Raw genomic sequence first — 23,306 nt, 5'->3', positions numbered from 1 at the left:
CAGCATGACGTTTATTAGACTGATCACAGAGCAGCAGTTCAGAAGTTTCAATCATGTAAGCTGGGGCATGTGAGCGGCTCGGAGCAGCTCTGTGGGAAACAAGACAGTTTTGCACCAATGCAAAAAGGCAATGGCTGCTCCGGTGTCTCGGGTAATAAAGGATGTAGGCTACACATCAATACTGCATTGCGAAATTATAAATATAGCCTCACGTTACATGCCACAGCACAGAGAGGATCAATGGCACCTTCTGCAGACTTCTCAGTTTGAGTTATATCAGCGTATGTATGTGTGTGTGCAGCCACTTGGCCATTTTACCTTTAAAAAAAACGGCATAAAAGTGCATACAAATTAAAGTTAGGTGATCTAATAGAGATTGAACTAGGATAACATTTAGCAAAAATGTCTCTCTGTCCCAATTTAAATTGACATCACATGGTTATCACACGCACTAGTATGTTATGATTCATGTCCACAGTGTCCAGAACAACAATAAATAACTCCTGTCACCTCCTCTTTCTACCCACCCGGAGCTCTCCAGAGATGACTGGAAAACGTCAACGCCAAACTAAAACACACAAATGTTGGGCAAACGTCTCCGTGGGGCCTAGAGACATTCAACGAATCACCACGCAGCGAACAGCCGTGAACGGGCGCTAAAAAGAGTCGAGCTCAAAGGGTTTTAAACGGGACTCTGCTCCGCTCGGCGCTAGCGGCATGGAACCATCCCGCTCGGACCGACCTGGCCGCCACTCAAGGTGCCATTGACTTGTTACTGGCAGTTACAGCGTGTCGGTGTGTCCGACGCCGGGAAAATGTGTCCCAAGTGCCAGCGGCTTCCTCCCTCTTTTCCTTTGGTCTAGTGAAGGAGACGCTCGGTCTCCCTTCGTTTTCTTGGCAGAGAGGCGGCTGCTAACATCAGCCAGCTAGCCAGAGCTGCGTTAGCTAGTTAGCTTGGCTTAAGTAGCTAGCGTTAAGCGCTAGCGAGCTAGCTATTTAGCCGTGCTAACGTCAACGTTACACGGCCGTATGTGATTTAGGGGGGGGGGGGTTCCGTTTTCCTAGCGTCGTTCGCTTCGCTCGCCGCTTGTCTGTCAGTGATTTTAACCGTACAGTCGGGCACTCGGAAAACACGGCTATTGCCACCGGGTCCTCGGCTGGGTGGCTGACAGGCGGCAAGCAGCATGTATGGAGGAGGAGGCGGAAGAAGAAGAAGAGGGGGGCGCGGGGCGGGCGGGGGGAGAAGAGAGACCTGCCACTCAAAAACCACCGATCAGTCGGGAACGTCGTCAGCGCCAGTTTGACAACACTATAAAACCCCGGGAGACGGCGGTCGACCGCTCACGTACCATTCTCTTCACGGTTGAAACTCAGGAAGAGCTGCGGCGTGGCTTTTATCCATCTATCGGCGGTGCTCTCGGTTAGCCTTGGAAGGAAAGCCCGGTTGACGTTGGAGAGATCCGCTTCGGCTGCAGCTCCAACGGAAGGTTGCTTTTTCATAATTGTGCGACTCCAGACTGACGCTGCATGAGGACCCGGCTGAGTCAGCCCGCACGCCGTCACGTGACCGGGGCGGAGTCAGCGGCCACATGTGCGCTTTGTTTTAGTTTCACGAGGAATGACCACTGGACGCGAATTAAAGACACGCGCTTCTCGCTTCCCTCGTCCCGTCTCACCTGTCCAGCCGGTCTTGACTGATAACGAGGAGACTCAACCTGCTGCGAGAGAACAATTGCAGCAATCCATCGTATTTTTAACGTAGTTAACTAAACCTCTAAATATCTAGTGGCATGTAAAAGCTTCATTAACCATCAATAAAATGTCTGTGACGCATGAATCATGCCAAATATATTGGTTAGTGTTTGGAACAAAGCAAATTCCAAGAGAACATAGAACATAGTCAGACTACCTAGTGCTTATAAAGTGCAGAAATATGTCGAACCTAAATGATTTGAACCATTGGACGGATGTAAAAAATGCAATTATAACTGCGTTATTTAGATTGTATGAAGTTTAGTGCTTAATTTAAATGATAACTCTTTCAGAGATTGCACTGTAACAACTGTTTTATCCTCTTCATACTGGAAACAGTCTTTGATATAGAATTAATTTAAAGAACATTGATTTACGCTTGGCTGTCTGCCCCATGGCTATACCTCATAGAACATAAAAGGCACATAAAAGGCAACATACGTGGTTTAATATACTGCCTTTCCTATTTTTTCCCTTGATAATAGCTGCATGGAATTTTCAGCAAACAGCCATAAATCGTTTCCTGACCTGACTAGCATTTTAAACACAGGACGATTCCTTGTCCCCAAGCATCCCAGGGGAAGTTTCATCAAGAAACAAAATAAACATTATATGTTCACTTTAATATAAGGCGATGAAAGAAATCACATCATACAAACAGGTTACAATGAATCCACAAAACAGTTATCAAAAATTCATCATATTGTGGCTACAAGTAATTAAAATCCACCCCACCCCTGATGAAACAACTGTCAAGCTAAATATTTTAAAGTGCTTCCTCATTACATTGTGTGCAATCATCAACAAGGCAAAGTCATTACAGTTTACTGAATGTGGACCTAACAACCTTTCAGGCACTAAACAAGCAAACAGAATATTTATTAACTTCTTGCCCTTTGCAGCAGACAAGCGAACCCTTACTGCTCCAAGAATCTGTTGATCAATAACATGTATTCCCTTGCTTTGCGAATGTAATAAAAAAATTTAAAAGCGTCCAGCAGTAGGGTCCATTCTCAACACTGTAAATCAGCATATTTCTCCTTCTATGGGGCCATCAGATCTTCCCTCTAAAATAAGAGGGAAAAAAAAGAATGAATGCTTCTTTCAGTATAACAAATACAATTGATAGAATACATTACAGGGATTGTAACTTGCAATGCGCACTTGCATTTACAAAAACAGACGGGCTGTACTTTCTACATATAGCAAGCCACAAAGAGAACACATCCTGATCACAGTAACTGCAAGCAACAACATACGGCAACATGGACTTGCAGGTAACTGTATGAAGGATGGAGGGATGCAAGTATTAGTTCCTGCGGGTTGGAAAATACAGGGGAGGGGGAAAAAATAATGATGAAACAAACTAGAGGTAAAGAAAAAGAGATGCAGTCAATTGTATTCCAGGGCCAGGGCTTAAACTCTAGGTGTGCTGCTGAGAAGCTCTTCAGAGAATTTCCAATCAACTAGAGACACCTAGTGGTGAGTTAATGCAAAACCATTTTCACTCAAAGGCAGGTACTCCCAAGTTCTTTATATTTTATTTATTTATTTATTAATATTTTAGACTTTAGACTTTAGGTATCACATTGACCCTGGTTAGAATGTCCAACGAAAAAAACAAGAATGGCCAAAAGACGGCCCTAAGAAAAGATTTGCATTAAAAGGCGGGAGAGATGCAAGAGTGAGGATTGGTGGGAAAGCAAACCTGGCAGCAAAGGTTCCCTTGACGAATCCAAAACCTGGTGAAGATGAAGCCAGTTCAGAATTGTATCTCTTTCCTGCTCTTTATTTGTGGCTTACATCAAAAGACGAGCATTTCCACACATCACGGCCATGCAATTGTCTCTCCTAATTTCTCAATGAATCTAGGACCTTGGGCTGAGGATCGTTCAGGCCTTTAAAGTGTTTTGCTTGATTCTTGTTAAACTACAAACGTACTATGCAAAGTACACTTTAGAATTTGCAAGCTGCCGTTGTTTCAGCTTGTGCTGCAGATGAAAACTGGCAGACTTGCGAAAAAGAAACGTGTTATTCGTTAAATTGAATATTGCTTTTGGTTCATCAAAGACAGCCCACTATCCTGGAATAGAATCGGTCAATAGACTACAAGTGGGTGACGCACAAACAATTCTGAAGTGCCGGCGTGAATTACGTTGAGTGCAATGACAGTGTAGTGATGCTGTTGGGTTTACCCAGCACCTCCAGCTGCAGAGAGCTGATTCAAAAGGTGCCATTAGGAATATAAAGAACACACACTTAATGTAAAAACAGCAGCTTCTATCATATGTTTTCTCGTAGAATTCATAATATCGGGTTCATGCTGTGGACCATGCGGGCAATAAAAAAAAAACAACGGCGTCTAGGATTTAAACGCCTATTAGATACAAACACTGGCAGTCGCACCTGCAAAAAAACAAACAAGGAATGCTGTCTGCAATCATTTCCCTTCCCGGTTTAATTAATGGACTAATCACAGTTCCCCTGCATAATAAAACAGCTGCTTGGCAAACTGGAAATACGTCTGGCTGTTTACTTAGTTTCATGAACTGGTGGTGAACAAAATATATACCAACCATAAAAGAGTGAATTTGTTCAGAAATACACTGAAACCTATGTGAACGCAGGAAGCACCAACAGGAAGCTCCACCGCTCTGCGAAAAACTGTACAGAATAACTTTTAACATCGCGCTCACCGGTCTTCTCACCATATAGGTGGTTCCCGCCCAGAACTGCCGCATCTCTCCCCTGCACGCGGCCACCACGGCAGAGACCGTCAGGGTGAAGGGCACCAGGTAGAGCAGTGCGGGCTGGCCCATCCCGGACAGCAGCATCACGGCGAATGTCACAATCATTCCCAGCAGATAGGCTGAGAGACGGACAAATACAGACCAAGGAAAGAGACGGACAAAATTACCCTCAAACTGGCTAAACGGAAGTATTAGAAATAGTCTCAGAGAATATCTTCTGGAGATCGGTTTGTGAACAGTGCATTATATTTGCACACAGATTAAATTAAATCAAATAAATTCTAAAATGTAAAAATGAGTTCAGCAGAAAAGAGTGTGCAGTAGAGCAGCAAAGCCAATATGGCTACACAGAATTTACAAAAACAACTCTATTCTATAACATGACACAATGTACACAGATTCATACAGTATTAACAATGGACATACATTTGGTTTATAAATGTAGCTTCCGTATACAATGAATAAAATAATAATTGAGCTGTGTACCTATGCAGCAGGAGATAAAGTAGATCTTCTTGCTGCTGTTGACCCAAACATCAAATCTGCTGCAGTAGGCCACCATGAGACCTGTGGGACCAATGAAGATGCCAGAAGTTGAGAGACATCGCCTCCATTTCACCACAGAAGCAATACACGCATTTGTGTTTCAGCCCACCACCATACATCAGGTTTTCCTTATTTCTGCTCTTGGGGTTTATATAATGCAGTTAAACTGACCTCTGGCAGTTCAAAAACACTTCAACCTCACCTGGAATAATGATGTCTCCATAACCCAAAATGGAGAACTGCATTCCACACAGGTTCTGAGCCCAAGCTGAGAACCGTGGCACACGCATGACCACTGGCAGCTGAGAAAAAAAACAAACACATTTTATGCATTTATAGTAGAACTAGCAGGAATATTGTGTTGTATGCAACCAAATACATTGCACTGTAAACCTTGTCATGCTGACCTAATACTACATTGTCATTTCTCAAAGCAGTGATTTAATATATATTACTTTAGAACATGCGCTATGCTTCAGAGAAAATCCAGCAAGAAACACTGCTTTGGTCATCCAGCAATGGCCTTTCTAAACATTTCTAAACCAAATGCCTGGGAAGTCTAACTGAGCAGCAAATATACTAACAACTCATCAAACATGCTTTCAAATTGAATATAAATACAGAAACATTTCTTAAAAAAAAGCCGCCCCCCAATTCCAACATGTGGACATTGCTCAAAAACTGATTCAGCTTGAGCAGAACTGCTGTGTTCAAAATATGGTGACTTTTCAGCACACAGCACCTAACAAACATGGGCGTCGGACAGGTGTGTTTCTTCCATTTGCTTCACATTTGATCTTTTTAAAGAGGTCAAGTAAAAGCATTATCTATGTCACAATAACATTGTTTTTAATGTCAAACTAAGTTATCAACAATAAGATGCGCCGTCTTTCTCAATTCAGTTGAATGCTCCAAAAGTAGAGACCGACCTTTGGTGACACGTTAATGCGTACTCCAACTGTCATTTCAATACTACATTATAAAATGGTATATACTTATTTATTGGAAATCATACCATTTGGATTTCTCAAATAACCTGCAGTAAAGGCTTTATACAAACACCAATGAGTACACACGATTCCTCCAGAATTGGATTACATATTATCCTTTGACATTTTTAGTTTCTTCTGTTAATGTAATTTAAGTTTTGATTTATTTGGCGCAGTCCATGTGTGTACAAATAATAGAAAACAACAAGAACAAAAAAAGGCCCAACTTTCCTCATATTTTAATCACATAGCCTTCGTAAAGAGTTCTGCTCATGAGAATCCATCTTGAGACCAAATGTTGACAACCCTAATCCCTTCCCACCAACCTCCACCCATCAGAAAAAGGACTGGGAGTTCAACAAGTCAAGCCTTACTTTCTCAGAGGGAGCTTGGGGTTCAGCCGGGACCTCCACCATGTTACCGTGCGTCTACGACAGAGCCCACCCAACCCCAACGCACAGTTAGTCACTCAGTCTACAGGGCGTCAACAACCGGCAGTGTAGCAGCAGCCAGGATGTTAATGAAGCACGTACAAAGGGGAAGGGGAATCCCACCAATCCTACGTTTGGGGATTTTTGTTCCCAGGACAGGAGAACTCCTGCACACTGCTCTTCTTGAACACACATTCAAATCCTCTAATTTCATTAGATAGCGGAACCACGTTCTTCATTCTCACCATAAAGTGAACGACGTTGGGTGGGATAACATTCTAGGTCAGTCCGAAAAGAGTTTGTTTGAAGCAAAGGATAATTTCCCAAAAATATTTGTAGTCCCCTGGTGACCTTAGGACTATAGTCATACTTTCAAAACTAGGTGCCTGCCTATAAAAAGAAAAAGTAAATGTTTATTTTACATTAAATACATAATAGGGGAAACCTGATTTCTAAGTGGGGAGATGTTTATTTGTTGTGCATGGAGTAATGTTTGTTATAGTGATGAATACTAATGTTAAGTTCATGTTTAGTTAAATACTATCTCCAGAGGCTTTAGGCCGTTAGTCTTTTAGTACTTACTGTTTGTTATCGTATTATTGGTCAGTTGTGTATTCGGGCTGTATAGCCAATGGTGATTGGTTGGGAGAACAACGGGGAAGACACGTGACTGGAAAGTTCTGGAAGTTTTTGGGGGTTCGAGGAGGAGAGAAGAAGTCGAGAAGAGACGGGACGCCGGCGTTTTTGGGGAAGAGAAAAAGACGCTAGCAGGAGTCAAGAAGGCAGAATAAACCGGCGCGGGAGGCTGGAAGGAGTGGACCGCGGACTCGGTGTGTTTGTGAGCCTGGAAACGGAGGAGAAACCAAAGCTGAAACCCCGTCGGACAGAGCGGGGGAGAAGCAGCGGAGGTCGCCATCGAGGGAGCCGAGCTTGCTAGCCACGGTGGGCGTGGCCGGGCGGACGTGTCGGTGACTCGCATCGCGGATCCGAGTTTCCACGCTCTCAATGTTTTGAAAGTGATTTCGGCGCTCTCAATGTTTTGCCAGACCAAACAGGTCTGCAACGTGTTTTCTTTCCGTACATATCGTTGCCGTGAGTAACTGGAACATGTGTGGCTGTGTGTGGTGATTGGGCCCAACACCGCATCGGCTTATACTTGTTTCATGACACTTGGAGGGGAAAGTTTTTGTTGTTATTGTTGAACTCTGGTATTCTCCGAGTTGAGGAACGGGAACATTTCGAACATATATTTTGATGTAACGTCCTTGATACTATTGGGTTTGTATCACTGAATTTGGAGTTTATTATTTATGTTTTGGGGAAGTTTTGGTTATTTATTTTTCTCTATTTGGTAATATTGGGTTTTGGGGAAAATTAATTATTGTATTTAAATAAACAAGGGCGTTGCCCTATTTATTTTACTTTTGTTAAAAGAACATCCATCTCTGGGTCTCATTTATTTTTTAAATAGCTTCTTGCTAAAAGGTTTTACGACACATCGAACCCAAGCACCCCCCATTCTCACGTGAGTGACTCACAGAGTGGTGATACGGGTGCTACATAAAATGGAGGCACGGACGGGGTTTGTTAATTTAGTTTATAACAGTAGTTTAAATTAGCTCTAACTTTAGTATGACCCAGAGATTTAAACAGTTTGTTTAAAAAGTAGTTTAAAACCAATAGCTGGTTAGCTTTTAACCTACAAGTAAAACCTACCAAATTTAGTTCTGACAAGTGGTCACAGTAAGTGCACAACCCGTGGGGATGGCTCAGTTGAAGAACTGGTGTGTTGGAGAAGGAATAGACCCGGTGAAAGCCTTGCTGGTTAAAGATGTACCTCCGGACACTGAAATTGGTTTCATCGAGGAAACGATGCAGACTGTCAAAGCACTCGGGAGAGTCAGGGTGAGAGGAAGAATGTATGACCCAACGTCGGAAAGTCTAACTGTGCTATGTGAGTGCAGGGAGAATGTGGACACCGACGCCATTCCTCTTGATATTTTTCCTGAGGGGTCTGCTGAGGCCTGGATGATCGTTGGACCTTCTCAGCAGGAGGGAGAAACCCAAGCTCAGGCAGCTGGTGATGCTCAAAATGTGCCGCTGCCAGATTCCAGTCCTTTTTCCCCACTGCAAGCCTCAACTCCTGAAGCTATCATTCGAGCAGTTGGTGATGTCCTGCAAAGGGCCAGCCAGCCCCCACATAGTGACCACAATCTTTACAGAAGACTGCGCATTTTCTCAGGGGTCATGCCCACACCCCCAGGAGAGGAACAGTTGGAAAACTGGGTTGAGCAAGCTAGACTTTTAATTGAAGAATACGATCGCCCGGAAAGAGAAAAGAAAATGAGAATAATGGAAAGTGTAAAGGGTCCCGCACTGGAGATCCTCCAAGCTGTCCGTTTCAACAACCCATCTGCAACCTCTATGGAGTACATTGACATTCTAGAGACTACTTTTGGCAACCCAGAGAGCGGTGAGGAACTTTACTTTGCTTTCCGAATGTTGTGTCAGTACCCCAATGAGAAGCTCTCGGAGTTCCTGAGACGTCTTGAGAGAATCCTAAATAAAGTTGTCAAAAAGGGTGGACTCCAGTCATCGGAGGCAGACAAAGCACGTCTTGACCAATTCATTAAAGGGGCTATCAGATCTGATATTATGATGCTAAATCTCGGATTGAGAGAGCGCAGAAACAATCCTCCCACTTTTCTTGAGCTGTTGAATGAGATACGACAGGAGGAGGAGCATGAAGCTTCACGTCGCAGACTCCATAATCCCAAAGCCGTCTACGCCAAAAGCGCTACTGTGACCGTCGACACAGAGTTGAAAGATCTGAGAGCTGAAATACACCAACTCAGAGACCAAGTAAGTGAACTCTCTTTCCCCGCCGCCATGCCAAGTCACCTTTCTACGAGCACAATGCTCTCAGTCACTCCGGCGGCAGAGAACTCTGACGACAAGAACGTTCAAGCTTTAAAGAAAGAAGTAGTAAAGCTCCGAAAACAAGTCTCAGTCATGTCAGTCAAGCCCAAGTATGGTCTTGCTACGGAGCCCTGCCCACAAGAGACCCAGCCAAAACCCTGGCAGCAAAGACCTTCTACAGCCAGAGACCCCACTGATTTTTTCTGCTATCGCTGCGGGGAAGACGGGCACTTTGCCACCAAGTGTGTCTCTCCTGAGAACTATCCCAAAGTTATTCAGAAGTTGTTGCAAGCGCAAAGAAAGTCCAAACAGAACCGCACATCTGAAAACGAAACAAGAACCAAGACGACAAATGCCAGTGTCAGGAGAAGCGCGGTAAATGTACAGACCAACAGTTTGCCCGAGGGACTCGTGGGACCGCCCTCCACTGCTCAGGTCAGGATCAATGGCAACCCCTGCACCGCGTTGATGGACAGTGGGTCGCAAGTTACCATCATTTTCGACAGCTGGTATACTAAACACCTATCACACATTCAGTTAAATTCTGTGACAGGTCTAGCCATATGGGGCCTAAGTGAGTCAGAGAGCAGCTACCCGTACAAAGGGTACATCCAGATCGAGTTGGAGTTGCCAAAAAAATCGAAGTCCCACAAGGTCCAGTCTGTTTCTGTCTTGGCCTTGGTGTGCCCTGATCCACGTTGCTCCGAGACTATACCTGTCCTTATCGGCACAAACGTTAGGGGGGTTCAGCCTTTCGAGTCCAGAACAACAAAAGAGGACCTGGAGAACATAAAGTCACTCAACATCCACGTGCAAGAGAAAAACCATTTACCCATTCCTGCAGGGATGACCATAAAAGGCAACAAAGACCTGCCTGTGGCTGAAGTTAAATGGGCTGGGCCTGGTCCTCTCAGAATTCCCCCTGGCACTGAATACATTGCTATCTGCAAAGTTAAAGAAACACAAGTCATCAGAGACAGCATACTCATCATTGAGCGAGCCCGCTCACCTACCCTTCCTTCAAGTGTACTTGTCCAGCCAACTGTGTTGTTCTCCAAGATGCTCGATTCAAACAACTTCCTGGTGCTACTGCGTAATGAGTCTCTGAAGCAAACTGCCATTCCAATGGGCACTGTGATCGCTCACCTTCACGTCGCTGACGTTGTGACCGATGCATCGAACCCTAATGTGGAATCTGTTCCAGCTATGGATCCTTCTTTGTTTGACTTCAGTGAGTCACCCATAAGCAAAGAGTGGAAAGAGAGGCTGAGTCAAAAGATTTCCAGACATTCCCCGGTGTTCTCTGTTGAAGAGTGGGATGTCGGTCTGGCTAAAGGGGTAGAACATCACATCCGCCTGAATGATAACACTCCCTTCAGAGAGAGATCTCGACGTATTGCCCCAGCGGATTTGGATGACCTTCGACGTCACTTGCAAGGTTTATTGGCGGCTGGGATCATAAAAGAATCAAGAAGTCCATATGCTTCACCAATTGTTCTTGCACGTAAAAAGAATGGGCAACTTCGTATGTGCATCGACTACCGCACCCTGAACCGGAGAACTATCCCAGACCAGTACACTGTACCCCGAATCGACGACGCTCTCGATTGTTTGTCAGGCAGTAAGTGGTTTTCGGTGTTGGATCTGCGCAGTGGCTATTACCAAATCCCAATGGCTGAGGAGGACAAAGACAAAACCGCTTTCATCTGTCCCCTAGGATTTTTCCAATTCGAGCGGATGCCGCAGGGAATTACAGGGGCCCCTGCGACATTTCAACGGCTTATGGAAAAGGCAGTCGGCGATATGCACATGCTTGAAGTCATTGTCTATCTAGATGACCTCATTGTCTTCGGCACAACTCTGGAGGAGCATGAGCAAAGACTCCTCAAAGTTCTCGCTCGTCTTGAAGAGGCTGGACTAAAGTTGTCCCTCGACAAATGCCAGTTCTGTCGCTCAAGAGTCACATATGTCGGGCATATAGTCTCTGAGCACGGTATCGCCACAGACCCGAGCAAAGTTGACGCAGTGACGCGGTGGAAGACGCCAACCGACCTTCCTTCTCTGCAGTCGTTCTTGGGGTTCTGCGGCTACTACCGCAGGTTTATAAAAAACTTTTCCATCATCGTCCGACCACTAACAGAGCTGTGCAAAGGGTATCCTCCCACCCAAAAGAAACACAAGTCTACCTCAGCATCAGATAAGACTTACTACAAAGTCAATGAGCCTTTTGGGGACCGGTGGGACCAGGCATGTTCCGAGGCATTCAAAAAGATCATCCACTGCCTCACAAATGCACCCGTGCTGGCATTCGCCGACCCTCTCAAGCCTTATATACTTCACATAGATGCCAGTTTCCAAGGGCTTGGAGCTGTCCTCAACCAAGAGTACCCTGAGGGCTTGAGACCTGTTGCTTTTGCAAGCCGCAAGCTGAGTGCCTCTGAGAAGAACTATCCTGTGCACCAGCTTGAGTTTTTGGCACTTAAGTGGGCAGTGGTGGACAAGTTCCACGACTACTTGTATGGAGCACAGTTTACCGTGAGGACTGATAACAACCCCCTAACTTATGTTCTCACGACTGGCAAACTCAATGCGACAGGTCACCGCTGGCTCTCGGCACTCGCCACGTACAATTTCACCCTGCAATACAGGCCTGGCAGCAGCAACATCGACGCCGATGCCCTGTCACGCAACCCTTGTCCGAACACAGAAGAAGGTTGGCAAACTGTATCGACTGAAAGTGTTCAAGCCCTGTGCAAGCAGATCAAGTGCTGTGAAACTCCAACAGAGTCCACAACGATGGCCGAGTCCCTTGGAGTGTCACCTGATGGTATACCAGAGTGTTTTGCCTCCCCAGTTTGGTTGGATCTCGGTTCTTTGAGTCAGCTCAGTTACAAAGACCTGGTCACCGCTCAAGATGTTGATCCTACTATCGCTCCAGTCAAGCAGTCGCTTTGTGGTGGTTCATCATTCATCAGCCCCGATAATCCAATTTCTGTCCTGTTGAACAAAGAAGTAAGCAAGCTGTTCATTCAAAACCATCTGCTCTACAGAAAGGTTGAGAAAAATGGGACGGAGGTAAAGCAGCTGGTACTGCCAAGAGAGTATGTTCCGATGGTCCTGAGATCTTTGCATGATGAGTCAGGTCACTTGGGAATGGACAAGACCATTGAGTTCATCAGAAACCGGTTCTATTGGCCGAAAATGGGAGTTGAAGTGGAGCAGTACATCAAAAACTGCGGCAGATGCATCACTCGCAAAGCCCTTCCTCAGAGAGCTGCTCCCTTAAAACAGATTACCAGCCAAGGCCCTCTAGACCTAGTCTGTATTGATTTTCTGTCACTTGAGTCAGACTCTCAAGGTTTCACCAACATCCTTGTAGTGACTGACCACTTTACTCGATATGCCCAAGCTTTTCCAGCCAAAGACCAGAAGGCGGTCACCGTTGCCAAGATACTGTGTGAGCGCTACTTTGTACACTACGGACTCCCTGCCCGCATACATTCGGATCAAGGCCGCGATTTTGAGAGCAACCTGATCCAAGATTTACTGAGGATGTTGGGTATTCGTAAGTCAAGAACAACGCCTTACCACCCTCAAGGAGATCCGCAACCAGAACGATTTAACCGTACGCTCTTGTCAATGCTGGGCACACTTGATCCAAAGCAAAAACAAAGATGGAGTCAAAAGATCAGTCAGTTAGTCCATGCCTACAACTGTTCTCAAAACGACGCAACTGGGTATTCGCCCTACTTGCTAATGTTTGGCAGAGAAGCTCGCTTACCGGTAGACATCTGTTTTGGCGTGGCCGAGGACGATCAAAAGACCAAGTCCTACCATCAGTATGTTGCTAAGCTAAAGAAAGATCTCCAAAGAGCCTACCGTCTTGCAACTGAAGCGTCGGACAGTAATCACCAAAGAAATAAAAAAGCACACGACAAGCACGTCAAAGAACAAGTCCTTGACAAAGGCGACCGGGTGTTGCTGAGAAACCTTGGGGTCACAGGCAAGCACAAATTGAAATGCAAGTGGTTACCCTCACCATATATTGTTATGGAGAAGCTACCCAACTTACCTGTCTACAAGATCAAGCCAGAGAGGGGCATGGGAGCCGAAAAAACTATTCATCGTAACCACCTGTTACCCATTGGTTACCTGGTGAGAATCCCTGTCGACGAAGGTGAAGTGGGGGCACAACACAGACCTGTGACCAGAGCATTGCATCAACAGACAAAAGAACGAGGACCGACAACCAACCAAGATGACGACGTGTCCTCAGAATTAGAGTATGACGAAGTATACCTGCCAAGCCCCCTTGAGTTAGACTGGGACAAGTTGCTGACATGTTCAGAACTGTCCCGGGAGCAATCCGAGCCAATTGTCACCGAACCTGAAAGACAAGTTCACGACCCGGTTGAAATAGAGCCAGCGGTCAATAATCTGACCAACAAGCCTCCCAACGCTGATCCAGAAGTCGACGTTCTAGAGGGGGGAGCAGACGTCAATCCCTATCCGGACACTCAAGCTGAGAGTGGACAAGCTGAGCATTCAAAACGAGTAATTCGTCCAGTGGTCAAGCTGAGCTACGATGAACTGGGCAAGCCTTGTGACCACCCTGTGACAGTCCTAAGCCATGGCGTGTTGGTGGGAAGTGGACTCTATGGAGACTCCAGGAGCGGTGTATGTCAAACTCTCTGGTGCCACCCCATGGCGTTGTGTTACACTTGTTTTAATCCGGTCCCTAGTGTTGGCTGGTAGACTATTAGAGTTCTCTAAGGTTTATTTTGATGAGGGCATCAAAATTGTCCAGAAGGGGGAGAGTGTAGTCCCCTGGTGACCTTAGGACTATAGTCATACTTTCAAAACTAGGTGCCTGCCTATAAAAAGAAAAAGTAAATGTTTATTTTACATTAAATACATAATAGGGGAAACCTGATTTCTAAGTGGGGAGATGTTTATTTGTTGTGCATGGAGTAATGTTTGTCATAGTGATGAATACTAATGTTAAGTTCATGTTTAGTTAAATACTATCTCCAGAGGCTTTAGGCCGTTAGTCTTTTAGTACTTACTGTTTGTTATCGTATTATTGGTCAGTTGTGTATTCGCGCTGTATAGCCAATGGTGATTGGTTGGGAGAACAACGGGGAAGACACGTGACTGGAAAGTTCTGGAAGTTTTTGGGGGTTCGAGGAGGAGAGAAGAAGTCGAGAAGAGACGGGACGCCGGCGTTTTTGGGGAAGAGAAAAAGACGCTAGCAGGAGTCAAGAAGGCAGAATAAACCGGCGCGGGAGGCTGGAAGGAGTGGACCGCGGACTCGGTGTGTTTGTGAGCCTGGAAACGGAGGAGAAACCAAAGCTGAAACCCCGTCGGACAGAGCGGGGGAGAAGCAGCGGAGGTCGCCATCGAGGGAGCCGAGCTTGCTAGCCACGGTGGGCGTGGCCGGGCGGACGTGTCGGTGACTCGCATCGCGGATCCGAGTTTCCACGCTCTCAATGTTTTGAAAGTGATTTCGGCGCTCTCAATGTTTTGCCAGACCAAACAGGTCTGCAACGTGTTTTCTTTCCGTACATATCGTTGCCGTGAGTAACTGGAACATGTGTGGCTGTGTGTGGTGATTGGGCCCAACACCGCATCGGCTGATACTTGTTTCATGACACTTGGAGGGGAAAGTTTTTGTTGTTATTGTTGAACTCTGGTATTCTCCGAGTTGAGGAACGGGAACATTTCGAACATATATTTTGATGTAACGTCCTTGATACTATTGGGTTTGTATCACTGAATTTGGAGTTTATTATTTATGTTTTGGGGAAGTTTTGGTTATTTATTTTTCTCTATTTGGTAATATTGGGTTTTGGGGAAAATTAATTATTGTATTTAAATAAACAAGGGCGTTGCCCTATTTATTTTACTTTTGTTAAAAGAACATCCATCTCTGGGTCTCATTTATTTTTTAAATAGCTTCTTGCTAAAAGGTTTTACGACACATCGAACCCAAGCACCCCCCATTCTCACGTGAGTGACTCACAGAGTGGTGATACGGGTGCTACATATTAAACATATCTTTCTATCGTCATTCAGTATATTAAAATGTAAATTCTAATCACTCAAATCTTAACTCGGGAAGTCCTTCATGAAACTAATGAAAGGACCGGATGTAGAGTCTAATCATTTTTAAATTCATGTTGATTTGCTGAGGAAGGAAGCAGCAATGCAGGAGGACTAACCTTCTCTCCTGATGCGTCCGGGCCCAGAGCCACCTGCACCATAATGCTCACTCCGTTCTGTGGACATGGAAGAGATGTCATGTTACTTACACATTTGTAAAAGCCCTACTGCTCCAATCATGCGAAAATCCAATAAAAAGCAATAGATCTACTGATACCTTGGTGAAGAACGGCGTAATGAAAACGAAGAAGACGTCATACACCAGCAGGAGGCTCAGCAGAATCACACAGATCTTCGCCAATGTGGGAAAAAATAAAAAATGATTAGAACAGATAAAATGTCTATTTTAACGTTTCAACAGTGCGTTATCAGCATTTTATTAAAAGCCATGGTACAGAGGTCTATCTTGTCAATCCATCCTAAGAAATACAAGGGACAATAGGATAGTGTGGGACATAACAGAAGACAATAAATGAAGACGTCGTAAAACACTCCAAAATTAATATTTACAAGACGTAGTATTGAAGGTGTGACCCTAAGAGAAGAGGTACCTTGAAGTTGGAAAGCGAAACGGTCTTCAGGAAGTTTAAGCAGAAAGCAACGCCAAGGAAGTCCTGCAAGATCCAGATCCATCTACAGACAAAAAAATGACCCATACTTAAGGATACAACGCAAAAAAGGAAACAATCTATCCTGCTGAAATCAGGACAAAACCTGGAGCAAAATGAACGAGAATTAGGATAGGATGCGATAAGATGTCAACGTTATCCGCAAAATTTTACGTAATACTAAAGTTATAAAAGGGTAATTAACATAGAATTAAGAATATACCCACGCCATCAATAATGTCTTATTGAACACAACGAGACTCGTCAGGTTTGCAAGAAAACGTGTTTTCATCAGAAATATACCAACAGGTATTTCCAGACAGGATGAGCAAAACAATTCTCTGGGGCGCAGTCGTGTCAGAGTGTGTCATGGTTGCGTGTTTTGTGAGCATGTGTTTCCTTGTGGTACCTGTCTTCGTTCCTGTACACTCCCCAGACCACAGCAACGCTAATACATACGGCGGCCAGTATGAGCGAGCGCACAGAGAAGGTGCAATTCTTAATGGTGAAGCTGGAAAAAAGAAAGACACAAAAAAAATGTGAACTCTTCTACCAGCGTGTATATTTTACCTAAATGCAATCGGAATGTGCTTTTTATTTTATTTTTAGAAGAGAAAGACTTAGTCTCCTACCTCCCAGTGGGGCAACTAAGTTTTTCCATCACTGCATCAATACAGCTGAACAGTGCAGAGGCAGACGCCAGGCAGAATATGGCAATGATGGCATAAACTGGGGAGAAAAGAAGCACAAAACTTAGCATAGAATCACTCCTTCAAGCACTTGAAGTGGGCCGGTACCCACAAGTAAACACGGTACAAAAACCAGCACCTTTGGCGCAGCTTGACTTTTTCTTGTGCACTTTGCTGCCCTCTCATGTTCGCCAGAGTTTTTGTAGTAATTTGTTTTAAGAACATGAAAACAATGCAGACAGCCATTGGACGAGCTGATGCACAACACGGAGGGGAGGGAGTGAGAAAGATCAATTCAATTTTCACTGATCAATTAGGGATGTTTTTGAGTTTTTAATTATAAAACTTTATTTGAGCTTTTTCTGAATCGAGTCTTCTGATTACAGAATAGGATTTTTACAGAAAAAATGTCCAGAGGAAGACGAGAATATGTGTGATTAATAAAACAATTAGTTAACTATAGCAGGTTTTATCTTTCAGCTTTTGGGGCATTTATCTATAATAATGGTCCATGATGTACTAATGCATAGTTTTACATCAAAACCCTTCACATTTTCTTGGGGAAGGACTACCGTCACGCTTAAATGTTTCAGTTGAAATTTTATTGGAGTAATATTGGAAAAATAAAAATAAGTAGTAAGAAAAGGCATTGCTGATACCAGCCGATGCACAAGCAAACATGGTAATGGCATGTGATGGTTCGTGCTGGCAATTATTTGTTCCGCTTGGAGTCAAATAAAAGTTCAATAATTCCAACTTACCCATGACGTTGTAGAAGAAGTACATGAGGACAAGCATCCCACACATCATGGCGACAAAGATGACCACTTTAAGAGGAGAGTACAGGAACAGCTCTTTGGGGTCTGCTTTGCTCTCTCCCCCTCCTCCATCACCATTCATCCGCTCTCTGCCAACAACAGAAAAACACAATTGTACTCAAATGTATAGATAGTGCCCCGTATGTGAAACGGCAATGTCCTACCTCTCACACGCGCCGCTCCAGAAGCCGCCCAGGGAAACTGTGACGATGGCAATCAGTAGCATGACGACAATGCTTGCATCAATCTTTGGGTTAGGTGGAGCATAAAGCTTCACTTGCATTCCTTCACCAAACACCTGAGGACATAGATACAAATAGAAACTGTGTTAAGAGACATTTTTTCCAGAGGGGTGTTAACAAAAGTTATGCATGTAACTTCGCTTCTATGAAGCCTGGATGTCTGTAAGGAGGAAATAGAAGTGAATTAAAAAAGCAGTAGAAAAAGTCTGGACTGACCTGCTGTGCTTCAATGAAATCCTTGTACCTCATGAGAGCCAGAGGAATATTGATCTTTGCATACTCTGTGGCATTGGCTGATGGAGTGATCTGAAAAGTGGAGAAGTTAAAATAAGTTTCATAAATTAAGTTTAGAATTCATTGGTAAGCTCTTGGCGAGTCATTTTTAAAAGGGTTACATTGTCAAAGAAAAAGACGACACATGAAACTAGAAAGAAAATGGCATAGAGAAAATGTAATTTTAGAAATCCCCAGCTCCATGGCATTGGGTATCACTTCCTTTTTTTAATTCTGCATGGGTGTGTTACAGTATAAACGTATAAAAGTGTTTAATAAAACCGATTTTCCCACTTACAAAGCATGTAGGAGTCTGTCATTTTTATCATAGGTACTCTTGAACTGTCAGTGACTGAATCGAAAACAAATCCAGAAAATTACATTGTATTATTTTGCAGTTTATTGCATGACATTTTGGGGCTGTCGCTTGGCAACACAGACTTTCAGCTCCCTCCAAAGATTTTCTATTGGGTTCAGGTCTAGAGACGGGCTGGGCCACTCCAGGACCTTGAGATCATTCTTACTCTTCAGTTTCCCTGGCTGTGTGTGTTTCGGGTCGTTGTCATGCTGGAAGACCCAGCTACAGGTAGTTGTTGGCCAAGATCTCACCATACACGGCCCCATCCATCCTCCCCTCAATGCGGTGCAGTCGGCCTGTCTCCTTTGCAGAAAAACATCCCCAAAGAATGATGTTTCCGCCTCCATGCTTCACGGTTGGGATGATGTTCTTGGGGTTGTACTCATCCTTCTTCCTCCATACAGGGCGAGTGGAGCTTAGACCAAATGGGCTGGCTTGAACAGAGGGACCTTGCGTGTGCTGCAGGATTTTAATCCATGACGGCGTTGTGTGTTACTAATGGTTTCCTGTGGTCCCAGCTCTCTTCACCGTCTTGACCGTCATCTTGAACTTCCTCCATTTTTTAAGAACAGTTGTAGCCTTCTCACCAAGCTGCTTGCCTGTTGTCCTGAAGCCCGTCCCAGCCCTGTGCAGGTCTACAATTGTATCCCTGCTGTGCTTACACAGCTCTCTGTTTATGTTATTTTCTGGATTTGTTTTAGATTCGGTCACTCACAGTTGAAGAGTACCTACGATACAAATTACAGACTTCTACCTATGTTTTGTAAGTGGGAAAATAAAATACTTGTTCTCCCCACTGCACATCCGGATGTTAGTATTACGTATGGATCAAGAAGAGAAAAAAAAAACATGGCTCCTTCATGAATTAGTTGATAATAAAAGAAAAAAGAAAAAAAAAGGAAATGTCAAATCACATTTCTTAGTCTGGTGAAAAAAATACAGTTTAATTTGAATGTCCTACCAAAGGTATTTTGCTGGCAATGAGCAAAGCAGTAGCTCCAAGGCCCTGAGCAACAAGAGCTTTCTTGCTGAAATCACAGTCGCCCCTCATCACCACCAACGCTTTGCCCTTAACCACATCTGGAGTGACCCCCGAGGGATTACACAACACAGTGGATGTCATATTCACCACTGGATACTGCAACTGAGAAAGTGAAAAAAAAATGTAATTCACAGCTTAGAATAGGTGAAGAGCTTCCTAGAATGCCGTCAGAAGCATAGAAGTTCTAGAAGCTCTTTGTTTGACAAACTTACAGCATCATCAAGGGTTTGTGACAGTGGGGTCCAGGATTGATTGTAGACAATACAGTACTCCTTGTTTGTATTTTCATTGGAAATGTGCAAGATTGCCTCCTGGCAGTTTATCTGTTGGGAAAGACATGTTGTTCATGCATTGTAAACATATTGAAGAGAATCAATGATGATTGATGAGTGATCATTGAGTGACAATTAAAATACTTCCGTGTTGGTGACGTAGAAGAGGACGTTGTTAAAGGATACTGTTACCTACTATGCTTTTAACCTCAGTAAGCCACGTTGGATAGTAACGGCCAACCCGTCCCGTGGGTTGTATACTATTCTTTAAATGTTAAGGCAGATGTAACGTCTTCCCCAGATTGAAGCAAACTGACGTTAAATGGGGCTAACCGACTAATGCTAACGCTAGCTCATCTGCAGCAGACGTCGGTCTCTTGAGTCACCAGAACAACGCGATGCTTATGATTCACATACTAACACACCACAGTCGGCCGACTACGCTCCCAGAACACGATTCCGTCAACAGTAGCCGTAGCTGACGTGTTTTTCGACGGTCGTCCAACTTTAAGGCCGTAAATTGGCGACGAATGCCGAGGACAGTTTTATGTTCCCATCGTTCGTTAACTTACCTGCGATACAAAGAAAACGACCGACAAAATGATGAATCTGACTGCTCTTTCCATTTCGGTAACATTCGTTTCGGCGGAATCCACATGAATTAACTTCTGACGTTATACGACACGGTGACACTTTCTGTTTACTAAGTTAGCAGTATGTTCATCGCAAATGCTTAGCTTGCCGTCAGCTGCCAAGTAACGTTACTTCCTGTTTCGGCTCGTACGTGACGCGTGACCACGTGACGCGTTTGGATTCTGTTCCGCGTCAACAAGCACGCTGCGAAAATCAAGAAGTAAAAGCAAAACGGGGAACAGTGAAAACGAAAAGCGAGCCTTGTCTGTGTGGTCCTTTTGATATGCAACATGTTCACGTTTAAAATGAATTCTTATACCAATCATTCTTTCTATACCAAATGTCATTCTGTGATCGTGCAAATGTTCAGGCTCAGAATGTGTTATTAGCCAAGGCTGGATTTGTAAAGCGCCCTTTCAAAGCACTTAACACGTTTATCTGCTCATGGAATACTGTAAAATGCCGTTTTAAATCCCCTGGATATTTACAGCAATTCGTTATTATATATATATATATATATATATATATATATATATATATATATATATATACACACTGTATCACATTCAGACTTTACATCTGTCATTATGTTTAACGTGGGTGAAGATGCAGCCATTCTATTATCCAGGAACCTTTTCATTCATGTGTTCATCTGCACTAATTAACTAATAGACAGTCAGCTCGCTCATCCAAGATGAAATCGAACATTACAAATTTACATACATATAAAAATACATAACCAGTACTCAACTAACTCCCTTGTGCATTAGAAGAGATCATTGTATTATGATGGGGTTTAATACGAAGTAGTGTTAATCATAATAATGGGTAGCAGTCTTAAAATTTTGTCTCATATAAAAAAGTCTAGAGAGCAATATTTAATCTGTGAGTAATTCATCTTTCACTGCTTGGCCCGAGAAGCTAAAACTACCATATGGTGATGGATTTTCAAGCGTACATGAAGACACCCCTGAAGCACCAGAGAACCGAGGCTTGAGATGAACACAGCAGCTGCCTTGTTTGACCTGCACGAGTAAAAGACTGTTGCAACTTTGGCTTTTATTTGCCACTTTTAAATCTACCGTTGAACCAAAGCTGTCGAGGCAGACTCTAACTGCTCCTTTATATGCGCGCACACACAACCATCGACATGCATGTGTGTGTGTCTAGAAATTGATCTACTAGAGAAAAAATGAATAAACATTGCAATAATCAACATTAACTATTAATTATAATCAACGCATCATTAATTATTTACCAAATGAGTGAAAACGTACAACAAAAATTACCTTACCCAGCACAATCATTTAGGAAATATGATTTTGGGCTTTGGGATTTCTCAGCAGGAAACCGATGGATTGCCTACTCCAGGTAGGGAATGTGTCCTTACCCCAAGTGAAGGAGTTCAAGTACCTCAGGGTCTTGTTCACGAGTGAGGGGAAGATGGAGTGTGAGTTTGGCCGGAGAATCGGAGCAGCTTTACCGCACCGTTGTGACGAAAAGAGAGCTGAGCCGGAAGGCAAAGCTCTCGATCTACCGGTCAATCTTCGTTCCTACCCTCACCTATGGTCATGAAGGATGGGTCATGATCGAAAGAACTAGGTCACGGGTACAAGCGGCCGAAATGGGTTTCCTCAGGAGAGTGGCTGGCGTCTCCCTTAGGGATAGGGTGAGAAGCTCAGCCATTCGCGAGGAGCTCGGAGTAGAGCCGCTGCTCCTTTGCGTCGAAAGGAGCCAGTTGAGGTGGTTTGGGCATCTGGTGAGGATGCCCCCTGGGCACCTCCCTAGGGAGGTGTTTCAGGCACGGCCAGCTGGGAAGAGGCCCCGGGGAAGACCCAGGACTAGGTGGAGAGATTATATCTCTGCACTGGCCTGGGAACGCCTTGGGATCCCCCAGTCAGAGCTGGTAGATGTGGCCCGGGAAAGGGAAGTTTGGGGTCCCCTGCTGGAGCTGTTGCCCCCGCGACCCGACCCCGGATAAGCGGTTGAAAATGGATGGATGGATGGATGGATTTTGGGCTTTATTTCTGAGCGTTAACTTGATCAGAAGATTGATACTCTGCCTGTGAAATATGAAGCGACAGCCAGCAGATGCTTGGCTAAGCACAAATGACAGGAAACAGGTGAAACAGCTGCCCGGCTCAGTCCAGGTCAAGGTAACTGAATACTGTGACCGGCACCTTTTGAGCTCGCCACAGACACATTGCTCTTCATCCCCGCAAAAATCACACAGCTAAAATGTTTCTTGGACAAAACACATTGGAAAATGTTTAAATATTGAAATTTAGAGACCGACAGAGAGACATAAATCGTGTCTCTTAAATTTGCTTTTAACAATTTTGTAAACTGTTGTCAACATAGAAACACTCAAATCTCCTGAAATTATACTTTTTCCTTTTTTGATACCATGCCACTGGTAGTAAAATAAAAAGCATCTCCCACAGCAACTTTGGAGTGATAAAATCCCCAGCTAACTCACAGACATGCCACAGCTGGCCAAGAATTACATTACATTACAGGTCACTTAGCTGCCGCTTTGGTCCAAAGCGACTTACATTGCATTTTTAACCCATGACTTTTAACATTTTTTTGCCCAGGGAGCAATTAGGGGCCAGGTGTCTTGCTCAGGGACACTTTGGCATGGGACATGGAGCAGCCGGGCCTTGAACCGTCAACCTTGTGGTTCCCAGCGCACCCTCTCTACTCCGTGCACAGGCACAGAATCAATGCGTGCCACAGATCTCTCAGTTTTGTCAAAGAATAATAAATGTTCCTTTTAGGCTAATGGTCAAACCTTTCTCTGCTGCGTGCTTCAGAAAGAA

The 23,306-nt window shown here is 44.3% G+C and overlaps 2 protein-coding genes across 9 annotated transcripts; one reads left to right on the top strand and one right to left on the bottom strand.

Annotated features, from left to right (window-relative positions):
* Positions 1-2,354: 2,354 nt before the first annotated feature.
* sppl2a (signal peptide peptidase like 2A) lies at positions 2,355-20,771 on the bottom strand. Of its 8 annotated transcripts, none has more exons than XM_040195619.2 (17): positions 20,424-20,753; positions 19,792-19,902; positions 19,499-19,681; positions 18,123-18,212; positions 17,829-17,962; positions 17,608-17,753; positions 16,790-16,886; positions 16,567-16,668; positions 16,101-16,182; positions 15,767-15,841; positions 15,609-15,665; positions 6,412-6,465; positions 5,251-5,350; positions 4,989-5,069; positions 4,449-4,621; positions 3,461-3,494; positions 2,355-2,819 (listed from the first exon to the last, which is right to left on the bottom strand). In XM_040195619.2, exons 1-17 carry the CDS (start codon positions 20,475-20,477, stop codon positions 2,779-2,781), a joined length of 1,614 nt encoding a protein of 537 aa, XP_040051553.2. In that variant the 5' UTR covers positions 20,478-20,753; the 3' UTR covers positions 2,355-2,778. The 8 variants fall into 8 exon arrangements, with proteins under 8 accessions (XP_040051553.2, XP_040051561.2, XP_040051587.2 ...); XM_040195627.2 differs by having other exon boundaries at positions 4,461-4,621; XM_040195653.2 differs by lacking the exon at positions 3,461-3,494 and having other exon boundaries at positions 4,461-4,621; positions 20,424-20,771.
* Positions 7,157-14,276, top strand: LOC144385344 (uncharacterized). The gene has a single exon (XM_078085521.1). The coding sequence runs from the start codon at positions 8,233-8,235 to the stop codon at positions 14,140-14,142; it is 5,910 nt and encodes a 1,969-aa protein (XP_077941647.1). The 5' UTR covers positions 7,157-8,232; the 3' UTR covers positions 14,143-14,276.
* Positions 20,772-23,306: the final 2,535 nt, after the last annotated feature.

The sequence above is a fragment of the Gasterosteus aculeatus genome, chromosome 12, assembly GCF_964276395.1.
Source record: "Gasterosteus aculeatus chromosome 12, fGasAcu3.hap1.1, whole genome shotgun sequence".
NCBI lineage: Eukaryota > Metazoa > Chordata > Actinopteri > Perciformes > Gasterosteidae > Gasterosteus > Gasterosteus aculeatus.
This window is presented reverse-complemented; position numbering and strand designations above follow the sequence as displayed.

What these genes read in the sequence shown, in the direction of transcription:
- LOC144385344 (XM_078085521.1), top strand. Translation starts at nt 8,233, where the DNA reads ATGGCTCAGTTGAAGAACTGGTGTGTTGGAGAAGGAATAGACCCGGTG.
- sppl2a (XM_040195619.2), bottom strand. Translation starts at nt 20,477, where the DNA reads ATGGAAAGAGCAGTCAGATTCATCATTTTGTCGGTCGTTTTCTTTGTA. An exon ending in TCGTTTTCTTTGTATCGCAG is followed by an intron (nt 19,903 to 20,423) that starts GTAAGTTAACGA and finishes CTTTCCCAACAG; the next exon opens with ATAAACTGCCAGGAGGCAAT. An exon ending in TGGAGCGGCGCGTGTGAGAG is followed by an intron (nt 17,754 to 17,828) that starts GTAGGACATTGC and finishes TGTTGTTGGCAG; the next exon opens with AGAGCGGATGAATGGTGATG.